General features: G+C 52.1%; 2 protein-coding genes across 2 annotated transcripts; both read right to left on the minus strand.

Moving 5' to 3' along the window:
* Positions 1 to 2,255: 2,255 nt before the first annotated feature.
* On the minus strand, positions 2,256 to 3,907 carry LOC126047889 (urotensin-2 receptor-like). The gene has a single exon (XM_049822147.1). It carries the CDS (start codon positions 3,416 to 3,418, stop codon positions 2,312 to 2,314), a length of 1,107 nt encoding a protein of 368 aa, XP_049678104.1. The 5' UTR covers positions 3,419 to 3,907; the 3' UTR covers positions 2,256 to 2,311.
* A 645-nt stretch (positions 3,908 to 4,552) lies between these two features.
* Positions 4,553 to 15,516, minus strand: LOC126047888 (arf-GAP with dual PH domain-containing protein 1-like). The gene is made up of 11 exons (XM_049822146.1): positions 14,156 to 15,516; positions 13,033 to 13,163; positions 12,032 to 12,123; positions 11,860 to 11,942; positions 11,013 to 11,125; positions 9,297 to 9,443; positions 8,789 to 8,872; positions 8,394 to 8,456; positions 7,811 to 7,882; positions 7,064 to 7,295; positions 4,553 to 6,976 (listed from the first exon to the last, which is right to left on the minus strand). The coding sequence occupies exons 1-11, from the start codon at positions 14,697 to 14,699 to the stop codon at positions 6,948 to 6,950; spliced, it is 1,590 nt and encodes a 529-aa protein (XP_049678103.1). The 5' UTR covers positions 14,700 to 15,516; the 3' UTR covers positions 4,553 to 6,947.
* Between the last annotated feature and the right edge of the window lie 173 nt (positions 15,517 to 15,689).

The following is a 15,689-nucleotide window of genomic DNA, read 5'->3' on the forward strand; positions in this document are numbered from 1 at the left end:
CCCAGTCTCAGAATCTAATGTTTCATACTGCCAAGTCCACATGGGTTGGTCACCTTGCTGGAGGGGTGCAGGGAGGAGGGTAGCCAACTTTGAGTACTGTATGTGGGTGGGATTGTACCAGCCTTGGCCCTTAAAGTCATGGATGGGGAGGAGGGTGAGGGTCAAAAGGCTGGGAAGAGGGGAGGTAAAAAGCCCAAGGAGAGTCTCAGGATGAAACACTGGGTCTAGATGTGACTAGAGGGGAGAGTGGAAGGGTCCCTTAGGCAAAGTCACCCACTCTTGAGGCCTAGACTGACACCCTACCCTGTGTGAGTAAAATGGGTTGATTAAATCTATTTTTCCCTGAACCAAGCCTCCCCAGCTGACTTTGGAGAGCCTTAAGCTGCTGTGCTAGGTAAACCTAGTGGGGCATGGGGTGAGGGGAGAGTCCTCAATTGTGCTAGCTTTGGCCTGCGCCCCTCTGTAGAGGCTGGTCCTACTCATGACACAGCTCTCCTATGTTGTCTTGGGACCTCTTGCTGCTGCATGGGGACAGCAGTAGGAAAGGATGCCTTGCTGGCTGTGGTAGAGCATGCAGTGGGCTCCTCATCCAAATCCTTTCTTCCAGCTAGGGTGTGGGATGCTAAGGATGTGTCCGCTATGTTGGTTTTTTTTTATTCCTTCACTCATATTAGCCCAAACAAGCCTGAGCACTTTTCAGTCTAAACTGAGGCCTGCCTCTGAGGAGGCTGGAGATGATGAGGCATGTTTGATGTTACGGCATAGTTCTCACTGGGTTGTGGGTTGTTACCCAAGGTGTCAGCCAGCTACTAATGCTAATTCTGCAGCAATGACTACTGCTGTTGGGCATAGGAAAGGTGGGAGCTGCCCTTTCCACAGTGCACAGTAGTTAGCAGGCAGGCCCGGGATGGAAGCACCCAATCTTTGGGTCCTCGCTTCCAGGCTTGGCCATGAGCAACGTGAAGCACAAACAATCTGATGTCCTACAGGGATTCCCTGCAGGCCTGGCTGGGCTGATTCCTCCCATTAAGCGGTTGCAGAGCAGCTGGAACACGGGAACTTGCTCCTATGGCAGCAGCACCTCCTGTTCTTACTCCATAATTCATGAGGCTCTGCCAGGTCCTGTGTCTCAGGTGCTCATGCAGAGGGAGGCTTGGCTGCTAGGAATTGGGAGCTGAGGAGGAAGAGACAAGTTGGAGACAAAGACTCAAGATGGGATTTTGAGCTGGAAGGCAGGAACGCTTGGGGTGTACAAGCAACTTGAGGGTCTGCAGCTGGATCCCTCCCTGTGTTGCCCAAAGCCAGTCTGCTCTGGATGACCACTTGCTCTTTAGGGCTACATCTATAACAACACACACGACATCTAACATTGCCACCCTGTGCGTAGGCATGGCTGGGGGACAGCATAGCTTGGGGCCTCCTCCCGTGGGGTGATATCAATAAGGCCATCCTTTCTGGGGATGAGAAGAGAATTTAGCTGTATGAAAGTGAGCCACGCTAGGCTAGATGGCCTCCAGGTGAGAGACCTGGCCCAGTGTATGCAGTGGTGTTGACAGTCTGGCAGATGGGGCTACATTCGGTAGGCCAGGGAGTTGGGGATTTCCTCAACCACAGCAGGGACATGGTGCTGGTGAAGGCCCCCTCCCTGAGCTGTGATGATGGGCACATAGTGGAGGTCTCTCCTCGCAGCTTCCTCTGCTGGGCTGATCTTGAAAGCTGAGCAAATGTGCTGACCTCCCCAAGCTGTACTTCGGGGCAATCTCACAATGTCTCTTAACCACACTTGGGAGTCTTTTTTTTTTTAGAAAGACTCTTCAAAGATTTCTTTTGTGGAGGGTGGGGGAAGAAAGATGAGTGTGAGCTTTACCACAAGAGGATGAACCTCATTCAGATCTCCTGCTAGCGTGGCTGCTTCTTGAAGTGACTCACTGGTCCTGTGAAATCTGTGACTCACTGTTACCCTGACTTTATTATGGCTTGGCCCATTGCTCGCGAGGAGGTGAGGGGTGGCGAGGGTTCCCCAGCTGTATAATTTACACGTATCGAGGCTGACTGCTCCCTTCCACCTACTCCCCAGCCTTGCGCAAGGCGGAGGCTAGCATGTGAGGGCTGAAGGACCTGAGGATGGAGTCAGGATCCCTGGGACAAGCGTCCTCCCCCAACCTGAGGAGGCTTAGCAGCTTTGCGAAGGACATGAAGGAGAAAGCACTGCAACAACAACGGAAGACGCTGCACGGAAAGTGATCCATTTTTATTTCTCAACTCGACTCCAGCCAAAAGCTGGGAGATGTTCCCAACGTGGGGGCACTGCTCACCCCTTGCTTTTTCCCACAGACCCCAACAACTCCCCAGAAGCCGGGGGAACGCTGTGGTCTCCCACCGGGCCACCCACAGCTTGCCGGGAGGATGCTGTGGGTCGTGCCGTGCCCATCCCATTGCGGTTGGGGCGCCGGCGGTAGCTGCCGGCAAGCAAGGTGTAGAGGAAGGGGTTGACGCAGCTATTGCCGTAGGCCAGGCAGGTAACGCCAAAGTTGAGGTAAGCTTGGGCGGTGGGTCCGATGCCCAGCCCCTCGCCCCGGTACAGCCCAGCCAGCTGCCAGGCCCAGAAGGGGAGGAAGCAAGCCCAATAGGCCACCACGATGGCGGAGATCCTGGAGAAAAGCCGCCGGGTGGGGGCCCGGCCGGCCGCCGGCAGCCCCAGACCCCAAGTGGAGGACCGGTACGCCTGGGCCAAGCGGGTGTAGACGACCCCCAGCACCACTCCGGGTGCCAGGACGCTGGTGGTGAAAAGCACTGTCAGATAGAGCCGGAAGGCCGCCGGCGTCCAGGTGGGGATGCAGAGACGCTTGTGGGGGCCGTCCTCCTCCCGCAGCTGGGTCATCGCCATCATGGGGGCCGTAAGCAGGAGCGAGAGGAGCCAGAGGACGGCGCTGGCCAGCTTGCGGTAAGTGTTGGTGGCCCGCCTGGCCCGCAGCGGCCTGGCCACCGCCCAGTACCTCTCCAGGCTCATGGCCGTCAGGAGGAAGATGCTGGCGTGCATGGTGAGGAGGTCCAGGCTGAGCAAAAGCCTGCAGCCCACGTCGCCGAAGAACCAGTCGTGGGCGAAGTAGGTGCAGACCACGAAGGGGATGGTGGAGAGGTACAGAAGGTCAGCCAGGGCAAGGTTGATCACGTAGACCCCCAAGGAGCCCGCTGAGTGGCCCGCCACCCTGCCGGAGGCCACCACCACCGTGTAGATGTTCCCCACCATCCCAGTGAGGCACATGGCCAGCAGCACAGCACCCAGCGGCCCCGTGACCGGGCTGTCCCCTCCCATGACACTACTGTCGTCACCCCCACCGCTGCCTTCCTCCAAGAAGCTGCCAGCCTCAAGATCCTCTCCAGGCCTCGCGCTGATGAAGGAAGGGTCATAAGACATCTTTGGGTAGGGCGAGCAAGAGCAAGTCAGGCTGTCAGAGACCTGTTCCTTCCCCCCTCACTGTGTGGGGCACACTTAGCCTTAACAGGAAAGCAGCCGAGGGAAGGGAAAATGGAAAGAGTTCATCAGGCATAGATACTCCAAAGAAGTCTATTTCTCACCTCCAGCCGCCCAGTCCATTTTGCTGATCTTGACCATCACAAGCTCTGTCTGGTGGTTTCCCTTAACCATCAAAGGGCTGAGAAACGGACACTGCCCTCCCCTTCAAGACCAATAGGTGCAAAATAACCTCTGCCAGCCAGGAGGAAATGTCTCTGCTCTTCACCGGCTCCTCATTTGTTGCTTCTGCAGCATTCACTGGGCCCAGGAAAACCAGCAGACTTGGTGGACAAGTGGATTTCTTCTCCTGAGTCTGTGTCCTCTCAGCTCAGACAGACTCTGGAGAGGTGGGCTCTGCCCCCCTGAACCAACCCCTGAGTAGTTGCCTTGCCCACTGCACGGAGGAATGTGTCTGACTCACAGCTTCACACACCGGTGCGAACGCAGTCCCAGTTTATACTGGGCTTTTAGCCACTAGCTGAAGAGCCCTACTGGCTCGCTCCTCTTTCTTGCAGACATGCTCTTTCTTCCCCCATGTCTTCCTGCACCTTCCTCCTGCTCCCTCTTCCTTCTTATTCTTGTTTCCCTTTCTTTTTCCCATTTCCCCTTGCACAGTTGTCCTCATTTGAGAGAGGAGACGACTGAAAGACAAGACTCCCTAATGTGGCAAGGCAGGAAAAAGCATCACGCTGTGGCTTTAGAAGGGAAACAAGGGCCAGCCCTGAAAGTGCAATAGGCAGGGAGCTGCCACGCTGCTCTCCCCGGCCCTTAGCCAAGCCGGGCTGAGAGGGTCTGTCCCCCACTCCCTTCCAAGGACACCAGGGCCCCTTGAGGCATAGACAATGGATGTAGCCCCCAGTTTGCAAGCAAACCCATTAGATGGTAGGACATCTCACATTTTCTATGACCTGGGCCTCTTCCACCCTTGTCCCCTGGTCAGCAGCAAGCTCCTAGACACTCAAAGGGCTGGATATTTTAGACTCACTCTTTCCTCCCTCTCCCCAAAGACCATCCTCCTTCTTTAAGCTTTCCCCCTCCCTCCCTCAAACCCCCAGGACTTGCTGCCTCACCTCAGAGCAGGGGAGCAAAAGCCTGTTAAGCAGGCACAATTGCCTTCTAGCGGGGCATCGCTGCATGACACCTGTGTCCCCACACTTCTGCACCCAACGCTACCTTGCTCTTCATCTCCCACATCCCAGCCTCATCGGTCTCAGGGAACCGACACGGTAGGACAGAAGTTGCAGAGCAGAGACAGATGTGCCATTACTAAATGTGCTCTGCTGTTAGTTCACAGGGGTTTTCAGGCCACTCCAGCTATGCTTTTTTGCATCATCAGTATATTAGCTTCATTGTGGCTGAGTCAAAAGCCTCCACTCATCTCCAGCAGCAATAACTCAGCAGCAAACAGGAGAAGGAAGCATCTCATGGGTACTGCCCTCACTGCAGTAGGATCAAGCACCCTCCCGAGCAATGTGCTGCATGCAACAGCATCAGCTTCAGCATGACCATGCCACAGGAGCGGGCATATGGCATTGTTGGGGGGAACTTCAGAGGCCTCCCTCTGGATTATCTGTATTAGCTCCTGGCACATCTGGGTCACGCTCTCTACTCTTTTTCACACAGAACTGAATGTGCAGGTTGTTTAGATGGGGCTTAAGGTTTTCTAATAGACTACCCCATTTCATGTTACCAGAACTTATAGGCACTTTGTTTTGGAACACAAGCTTTACAACGGCATTCGGTTTTTAGGACAGTCGTGCTCCAGACTGGGAGAGATCAGCAAACTGCAGTGAAAATAGACTTTTGGGTGGAAAGCTCCATCAGGCCATGGCAGCAGAATGAGTGACGCTGCTTCTCATCCGGGAAGTCAATGCTCCCAACAGGTTGTGGTGGTCTCAGCACAGAGAGGTGTCCCCAGAGAAGCAGAGGGGGACCATGATGTTGCCTGTTTGGCTCTGATGGGAAGATTCACAGTCCACATGCCCCAGGAAATGCAATGAATAGCCATGGCTCTTTGCTCTGATTGTCAGTGCTTTTTTTTCAAGAAACAACCTCATACCTTAGCAGTTAGCAGCTCAGTTCATTTAGGAAGTTAAAATAAATTACAATGGGATTTTTAAAATTAATTTCTTTAGGAGCTAATTAAAATACTGTTTGCCTCGTTAATTCCAGTTGGCTCCCCTTAACACACGAGATGCCTACTGTCACACTGCCTGCGTAAAACTGCAGACACATCAGATACTACAGTCATCAGCAGAACTCAGCTGGTCCTTCCAGCATGTGAAACACAGCTCTCCCAGGAGAGCTTTAAGAAATGATCTTCAAGATATGAATCATAGCCTGATTTAGCGGTTAGGGCTAACTGTTCCTAGAAGGACAAGGACATACAAACTTCCCTGTTATACTACTGCATAAAATTATATGTATATGTGATATACAGTATAAACATATGTAATGTACAGGGCAGAATGAAAGTGCCAGGCCTTTGACGTACAGACAATGAGGGAGTAGAGAACCATGCATTATTATCTTCAGACATCAACCCCTAGGCTCTAGTAAAGACAACAGAGAGTCTGAACTCTGTATCAGACATGCCATAAGCTGCTCTCTGCAGGACCCAACCTCTCTCCATTGGTTTGACTAGAGACTCAGATTTGACAGCTGAACTTCAATGGCATGAATATCCCTCACAGTATCTTCCCTATGACAGTATTCCACCTCCCACCACTTTTTGTTACACGTGCACACACACACACATGTATACCCACACACTGGTTTTGAGTGGATCTCTTAATCTTCTCTGCAGCAATTGGAGGAAGGTCTCCACACAAAGGAGGTCTGAAGAAGCTTTCAAGCTCATACACAGCAGAAGGAAACAGGCCTCACATTTGGCTGTTAGATTACATCTTTTAAGTGACCTTTCTCAACTACAGCTCTAACTGATCAAATATCTAGATGTTTCACATCTCTGTCACCAGCAGAGAAGCCATTTCTTGTAAAGGAACAGTCTCTCCTAGTCCAGCAGCCCCTGCAACCCACTGGGGTGTAGCTCCAGCCCGGCAGCTCTTTTCTTGCATAAGGCAGATGGCTGTCTGCAGTTTCATGCAGGAGTGATGCTAGGTCCATGTCCAACACAGCAAGTGCCAAGTTTTCAAGGCCCAATTGACAGGCAACGCCTGCCAGCATCCAGTCAGATCAATTTAAGTGACAGGTTGCACCAAGGATTCAGACTCACAAAGTCTTGCACTTGAAAGGAAGCAGCTTAACTGGGCCCTCAGAACAAAGTGGACCATCTATGGGGGAAAAAAGTGCTTCAAGGGGTGCTTCAAGAGCACTGTGTTTCTCTGACGTCGATCTCCTCTCCTCTCCTGACAGCCCACCCAACAGGTCTAGGTAGAGTCGAGTCATAGCAAGGTTCCTGCACCGCTTTCTAGGATTTAAACTTGAAGTAGGCTTCAACTGTAGTGAAGGAAAAAGGTGGTGCATTAGGACGATACCCTGAACCGGAGTGGCAGGAGGGGAAGGAAACAGCATCCAGGTACTTACTTGCATATTCCTGTGGTGTCATGGCCTGGTTGATGATGCTAGTGAAGGCTGTGATCCAGTCCAGCTGGTCAGTCTCTGTCTCGCAGGTGAAGAGGTATTCCCGGTCAGGGGTGACAATGGTGAGGCCATAGTGCCAAGAGAAGTTGCCCTGTGTCCCCGAAGGCAATCCCTTCTGGACGCTATATCCATTCTCTCTGCTGCCCACAAATACCTCACCCTTAGCAAATGCATCCTGCACATCAGGAGGGAAAGAGAGGGATTTACGGAAGCCAGAATTCCCCAGAAGAACCAGGGAATAATAGCAGTGCACCTAAGGACAGGAGGAGAGTGGGTGAGGGCCAGGAATGTAGCAGCAAAAAGATCTGAAAGTGGTCAGGGGATTCAGAAGAGCAGGGAGGCTGTGCTCAAAGGCAGCGGCAGAAAGGAAAATTTAAGAGCATAGGTCTCGAGAGGTCTGAGAGAAGAAATGCTGCTCCTGTCTCTCCATGTCACCTCCCATGCCGCTCTCCTCCGCAACACCACCTTTACACCACTGCCCTCCCCGTTCCTGTTGTTTGCAGGCAGTGAAACAAACACAGAAAGTGCACAATGAAGTAAGTGGGATGGAAAGGGGAAGACCTAGAGTCTATTCAGAGCAGCTGGGGAACCTGCAAACCCCCTTAATGCAGAGCAAAGACTCTGGTTGCACTTTGACCCTGCCCTCAGCACTGCTGCCTGCGGCTGCCAGACGTCAGATCTCCCTCTCACCAAAGGGTCCTTGAAGTACATGAGCCTGCGGTGATCCAGCGTAAACCAGCGCTTCTTAAAAGCTTCTCTCTGCTGTGAAGGGAAGAGGTGACATATGTAAGGGGACAGTGCCCTCTGCTGCGAGCAGTGCGAATGGATACCCAAAATTCATCCCAACCGCTTGAACCAAGCCCCTGCCTTAACAGCAACCTCCTCCTCGCCCTTTCTGAGCTGAGAGCGGGGATCAGTGTCAGGTTTTTCAGCCCCAACTGCTGTCCCCAAGTCTTGGACTTGTGTGAAGGACCCCAGAGTTGAGACAGGAGAAATCTAGACGCTAAATACCTGTAAGGTCACGCACACACAGACACATGCAGAGAGATCTGTTGTTCTGGGAGAAAGCAGGGACTCTGGCTTCATCTACTTTCACATATGTCCTTCCCCTTCCTTTTATTCTCCCCTCCCTTGGTGCACACACACTGTTCCCACGGGTGTCTAAAGAGTCAGGGGGGAATGGGGAAACAGCAGGAGAAAAACATTGAAGTAGGGAAGGTCAGTGGCTCTCTGGCAGGTCCCTGTTAGATTTTTTTCTCCCACAGCAGCCCACCTTGGGACCAGTCTTCTCCATGTATCCCTCCTTCAGGAAGTTTCTTGTCAGCCGATTTTTAATCTGACAAAAACACAAGAGTAACATTCACTTAGCCACGCTTCTTCGCTCCCCCCCCCCCCCTTCCATTCCCCCAAATTCAGCCACCTTTTAAATTAATGTTTGTAGAACTGCTTAGCCTGGAGTCACTTCTGCCTCCCAAGTGCCCAGAAACAGCAGAGAACTGTTGTTCTCTGGCCACCACAGGCCCTTATACACACGTTTTCTCATCCCTCTATCTAAACACTGCAATTTCCACTTCTGTACCTGGGGTTCTAATAGTAACTAATGAGCTCTTTTATCACATAACCGAGTACTGACAGGAGACTCAGCACTGCGCTCTAGTGCTGCCTTACCTCATTATCGCTGGCAATGGGAAATGCTACCTTCAGATAATGGAACTGCACAGAGCGAATGGCATTGAACCAGTCCACTACCTCCTGAGAACAGAAAAGGACGGGACAGAAAGCTTAGCCAGAGCAACAGTGAGCCATCTAAATTCACCCAGCTGCACCCAACCCTATGTTTACTACAAACACAGCCAGCTCTCCCTACACTGCACCTACAGCATCTCCCTCACACACACACAGCCAGCACGGCTGCCCCATTCCCCACATGCACAGGCAGCACACCTGCACATCTTCTACAGCAGCTCCTCCCACACAAACCAACTCAGCCAGTGCTCCTGCCCTGCTCCCTGCAGCAAAACCCTCTCACAGACATACAAACACAGAGCCAGAGCCCCCACTGTTACCTACAGCAACTCACGCACCCCCCATTCTACCCATGCTTCAGACTATTTAATATTAGCAGCTTCTCAAATCACCTCAGTGCTTTGCAGTGTTTGATGCTAAAACCAGATACCTTTCCACTTTCATGGTAGACAAATATATTCCGGGTCTTGTTGTCTTTGAGATAGGTGATCTGCAGGCCATTGGGGTTCCCAATCTTCACTGGCTGGAACGTAGCATTGATGACATCTATTTTAACATTGATTTTGGGTTCTTTGGCCTGAAAACAGAATGGCATTGGTCAGCAATCCTAGTGGGAAAGGGACCTGAGCTACTAACTTAGCAGGGTAAAACAGGGTTAGAGGGTTTTAAAAGGGAATAACTGCCCCTTCCCAAAAAAACTGTTGTAGCACACACTCCCTTCGCTCTGTGTCATGCTCAAGCCCAACCAGTGGCCCAGCCCCTCCAATTTAGATTTGAGCTGTGCCTACCCTGGAACTGCCAGTGAAACACTGAGAGTGTATCTGACTTTACAGCCAAGCCAGTCTAAAGGCTAACTGACCTCAAAAGGAAAGAGCCCACTTCTAGAACCATAGAATAGTTTAGAAGGGACCTTTAAAGGTCATCTAGTCCAACCCTCCTGCAATGAGCAGGGACATCTTCAACCAGATCAGGTTGCTCAGAGCCCCATCCAACCTGACCTGGAATGGTTCCAGGGATGGGGCCTCTACCACCTCTCTGGGCAACCTGTGCCAGTGTTTCACCACTCTCATTGTAAAATTTTTTTTCCTTCGATCTAGTCTAGATCTACCCTCTTTTAGTTTAAAACCACTACCACTTGTCCTATCACAACAGGCCCTGCTAAAACGTCTGTCCCCATCTTTCTTATAAGCCCTCTTTAAAGACTGAAGGGCCACAATAAGGTCTCCCCAGAGCCTTCTCTTCTCTGAGCTGAAAAAGCTCAGCTCTCTCAGCCTTTCTTCATAGGAGAGATGTTCCAACCCACTGATCATTTTTGTGGCCCTCCTCTGGACCTGCTCCAACAGGTCCATGTCATTCTTATGCTGGGGGCCCCAGAGCTGAACGCAGTACTGCAGGTGGGATCTCACCAGAATGGAGTAGAGGGGGAGAATCCCCTCCCTTGACCTGCTGGCCATGCTTCTTTTGATGCGGCCCAGGATACGGTTGGCTTTCTGGGCTGTGAGCACACATTGCCAGCTCATGTTCAGCTTTTCATCTACCAGTACCCCAAAGTCCTTCTCCACAGGGCTGCTCTCAATCCCTTCAACCCCCAGCCGGTATTGATACCAGGGGTTGCCCCAGCCCAGGTGCAGGACCTTGCACTTGGCCTTGTTGAACCTCATGAAGTTTACATGGGCCCTCCTTTCAAGCTTGTCCAGGTCCCTCTGGATGGCATCTCCTGCTCCTTCCTATCACAAGCCATTCCCTCCCTTGCCACATTCATTTCGGGGAGAAGAACGAGCAGACAAGAAGCCCTCCTCAAAACAAACCAAACAACAGGTTTTTGCAATTTGGCTCACAGTGGGGTGAGGCTGGTTCCAGGGATGGTGCAGGATTACACAACCAGGCAAATAGATAAGGAGTGAAGTGAAAGATCAGCCCTTTTATCGGCAGTGAGGGAGGGGTGTACAGAAGCACAAAGGGAGAATGTGGGGAAATGTCACAGTAGGAAGGGGACCCCACTCCTCAGTGACATGTTTTGTTATCATCCCTGGCTTGGGATGAGCAAGGCAACCTCAGAAACATGCATAGGAAATAGAAACATCTTTATGACCCCACTGCCCTGGGTGGAGTACACTCCAAGGTGGGAGTTGACCACCATACTCACATCCTGCTTGGTGAAATACTTCAGACACCCCTCTCTCTCAGACAAGAGGAACTTGCGGGGTAGGAACTGCCCGTTGTCTCGACCTCGCTTCCAGAGGATACCTTCCTTCACCCCTAGGAGCAGAAAGGCCACTTTTAAGAGCATCCCCCCACAGGCATGGTAGGCATCAGAGAGCTGCATGCAGCCTGGGGTTCCCAGCCACACCTCTGGGATAAAGCACATGATAGACTATTGCTGAGAACACTTGAGAAGGAGATGTCTCACCTCTGACTTACACCTGAAGGTGGTGGTGTTCCTAGGTTTGCAGCCCAGATAAACAGTTACCAGAAGACACTCCTAGATGCTTCCCACCTCCTAGTCTGGCTCCCATTACTGCCTCTGACAGTGCGAGAGCCACCTCTCCTGTGAACACCAGAGTCCTGGCCCACACAGACCCTGGCGTTGGACCAGAACTCTTCCCACTTGACTCTGCAGGCCCTTGGGCTCCAGCGCCTTGTGTCACAGCACTGGCAGTGACATTTCAAAGACAACTGCCAGAGCTGGAGGGGGTGGCATGCAGCAGGACAGAAATTCCTTACTGCAGACGTCTGGCTCCACCAGGACAGCAAATGCCTTTGAAAAAAGCCAGCTGGTAACACCAGGCTTGGAAGCAACCCGTGGCAGTGCCAACTTACACTGCCCACAATTTAACACCCCCCCAAAACAATGCCCTGTAAGTACCAGCTGGGTTCTTGGGAGTACTTGTGGGATTTGCAACACTGACAGTATGAGCTTTATCCTTATGGTGCTCAAAAGCTTCCAGCCAAGGCAACAGGCAGGATATTTTGATGCTGTGCTCTGCTCTTACCATCAGAATACGGCAGGTGTTTTCCCAGCTCGGTGAACTCTTTGCGTTCATATTTGGCCCGTATCCACTGTTCTCTCAGGACTCTAGGGAGAGAGGTGACAGGTAGCTCAGAAACGAACTAGGAGAACCCAGAAATGCCCTTCCCCCTTTTCTTCTGTATGCAGCAACTTACTGGCAGTCATTGTAGTTTGGCTGGTAATAGTAAATAGGGATGTGAGCTTCATATGTGGCTTTAGTCACAGCATTCCCATGCTTGGCCAGAAACTGCAGAGTTAGACAGAGAGTTAGCGCCTTCCCTTTGATACAGGCACATGTTGGACCTTTTTCTTTCCTGACCCACTACGGGGCTAGATGCACATCGAGCTCTAATGGAGCATTCTCTTTCCCCTCTGTTGCAACATCCCAGCAAAGTCTGGCTACAGAAAGGTGGGTCTCAAAGGTCTTGTCTACTCTCAGAAGTTACAGTGATTGCACCTGAATCAACAGAATGCCATAAATGTCACTTCCATGGGGTTGGGTGGACACACATTTGGTGGATTTGCTGCCATGCCCCACAGCTCAGGGGGGACCGAGTCCAACAACAGCTCTGCAATGCTGTCTGGGAGGACATTCCAAACCTCTTTGCTCTTCTCCAAAGAGCAGCGAGATACAGATTATTTTCTTTGGATCTCCAGAAAATTTTTTCAGTCTCCTGAAGATTAATGGGTTGAGGGGTGTGGAACAGGAAGAAGTCAAGTTCCCATAAATGCCATTTTTCTCAAGAGATCACATTATATCTGGAAACTTCTCCGAGCATGGAATTGCCCCAGGTTTTCTCCTCATACTGCTGAAACCAAGAGGAGACATTGAGGCTGGATGGTGTTGGCAAGTGGGAAATGAGTAATCTGGAGTGACAAAGACCCTGAGCCTTGGCAAGATACATTGCAAGAGCTCTGCCTTTGCCATAAAGTAACGGGACATGGGGAGATACATAAGGCATGTGCATTCTACATCTCTCAGTGGGTTATGGGGAGTTATCCCCACTTGAGTATCCAGAGCATGAGTAGCAAAGGGACAGATTAAATCAGATTAAACCTCCAACTCTGTGAGGACAAAGGGCTGATTTTCCCAGGACAGTTAGTGTATGGCCTAGACCCAAACCACCTGACATACTAGTGGGGATACCGATCTCACCTGCACCTGAGCATCATCCCAGTGGTCCATCTTCAGGGATTTGACTTTGCTGATGCTAGGGATGTTGCGGTGAATTCCTGAACAGCTGAGGCATATAAAGACACCCAAAGTAGAGGATGCCCAGTCAGGATCTGAGAGTATAAAAAAGGGTATGACTAGAAGTGGTAAATTCCCCTGGGAGATACACCTCAACTGAGAACATAGTCCTGAGAGACAGAGAGCTGGGTGACCGCCGTTTCATCCATGCTGGTTAATTAACACCCAAGGTACAGATGCCAGTCAGGAAAAAGCATAGCTATTAGTTCCTCATTTCCCCTGCTTCAACGACTTCATCTGAATCTCTATGGACCTGAATCTTGAGAAACTCCAAAGTGCTCTGCAAACTCCCCTTTATGTAAAGGGTCACCCACGATGAAAATGAAACCACCTCTGGGAAAAGATTCCAGGAGCTGTTTAGTGCAACACAGCAAATCCCCAACAGTATTTAGCTCAGCAGCCTTGAATTCAGAATTTTCCTGGGAGAATTTAAGAAGGTAAAATGGTACTAATTAGCCCAGTCTTCATTTGGCTTGGGTGGTACACTGCACATGCCCCTTTTGGGAGGAGTACGATGGATGTTTTTAGCAGTGCTTGTAGGACCTCAAACTGGGTACCCTTTTGAGAGAGCAAGCCCTTCAGTAAAAGAAACCTCCAAGGTGCCTGTGGCAGGTTGTCAGTTCAGAGCTGAGTCACGGAGGAGACAATGCCCTCCTGAATCATGCCTTCTTTCTGGAGCAGTTAGGATTTCACCGGGAACTTTCCTGTCAGGTCCTGACTGGGCATGACCTTGGTTTGTATTTGAGATCTGATACAACTACAACCCACAGAGCTGCAGCTACACAGCCCCTGCTCATCTGGCACTACCACATCCCGGCCCTTCTTCCCACCAGCGCTGTGGCATCTCCTTCCCCCTCCCTTGCCAACTCACCTCCAGGGAGAGGAAGCAAATACCCAGAGCAATGCCTCTCCTTTCTCTCCACCCCAAGCTCCTGTGCAGTCCAGACAGCCGGCACTAAATAGCTGCTAGAGACCAGCCCCAGCTCCCTGCTTCCAACTCTTCCTCCAGCAGCCCTCAGGGACTCACCCGGCTTCCCACAGTCGGCGCACAAAGAGTTTTCCGCTCTTTTCCACACCTCCTTCAGGGCCTTCATGCTCCGCTCGTTGCCTCCGGACATCACTTCCAACGTTATCCCTCCAGTCAGGGCAGCACAGGGCCAGGAGGGCAGTTGCCTGCACCTTCTGCACCTGCAGGCCAACCCACTGGGTTGCCCAAGGGAGAAGGAGCCACCAGAGAGACAGAAGCTCTGGTAGATGGAGGAAAAAGGGGAAGGTAGGAGAAGCCGTAAGGTTAATGGAAGGAGCCCTGACGGTGCACCTGAGCTGGCTGAGTGCAGGCAGGGGCAAAGAGGCCGGAGGCTGAAGCGCACCCAGACTGTGAGTGAGGAGGAGGAGGAGGAGAAGACCTGCCCCATGGGCGTGGAGGGAAGTGCAGCAATTAACCACAGAACTGGTTTTTCCGCATTTCTGCTGGTGAAAGGACAGGCCAGGAAAAGAGCACCAGCAGCAAGTGAGCTGATAAAGGCGAGGCGGCCCTGGATGAGCAGCCACCAGGCTGTGTCAGGATTCATCACGCTCTGTGAGCTGGGGGGGGGTGTCTTTGGCTGCCCCTGCAGTGCTTCTGGAGCTTCCACCAAAGTCAGCTGGCCACCATGCAAGCATGACACCCATTTTTAAGGCGAGGACTGGAGGGCAAGAAAGGTTCAAGAGTTCAGCCAAAGCCGCTCAAGCCAGCAGACGCCACGGCAGTCCTGATGCCCCCACCTACTCACGCTGGTACCCTTCTCCACCATCAACTACAGAAACCATGGCTGTTCTTTCAGGTCCTGCATCTTGGAAACTTGGTGTCAGAGCCAAGACCTGTCCCGGCACTTGCCTCCCTCAGCTAAGAGAAGCAGCTCAGGTGCCATTAACACCAAGCAATGACAATAGCTTGAAATAAACTCTCAGACCTTTACTGAAGAAATGCAGATGTTAAACATTTGGATGAGCAACCTTTATTAAAGAGATGCCAATGTAAAAATACTCAGAGAAGCAGCAGAGCGGGTCTCGGGGTGAAAGAGCAGGTGCTACGCTGGCTGCACATGGCAGCGGGCTTAGAGCCTTTTCCTTGGAGGGAGCTGAAGAGGAGCAGGAGCTCAAAGCACCTGAGCCTGAAGAAACCCCCTGCCCACCCCAGGCTGGATGTAAGGGCCAGGAACAGACACAGGCAAGGTCCATGATAGTGGCTTCTCTCTCCTGCCCCAACCTGGGGGAAGAAAGCACACCGGGAGCGGGCAAAGGGAACGCACGCAGCTCCCACACACCGCTGGGACACAAGGACCCCACATCTGCCTCACTCTGCTCCTTCAAGCTGCCCCACAGCCGAGGCAGTGGCAGCGCCATCCCCTCCCTCCCGCCCCACAGCCCACCAATCTCGGGGCTCCCCAAACCCTGGGGCCGCTTCACCCTCAGCCCAACAGCGGCTCAGCCTTCAAGACCCTCCCGCTTAGGCCCTCATAAAGAAACCAACACGCCCCCCCCCCCCCCCCCCCCCCAAAAAAAAAAAAAACGGCCAGGCG

The sequence above is a fragment of the Accipiter gentilis genome, chromosome 18, assembly GCF_929443795.1.
Source record: "Accipiter gentilis chromosome 18, bAccGen1.1, whole genome shotgun sequence".
Classification (NCBI taxonomy): Eukaryota; Metazoa; Chordata; class Aves; order Accipitriformes; family Accipitridae; genus Astur; species Astur gentilis.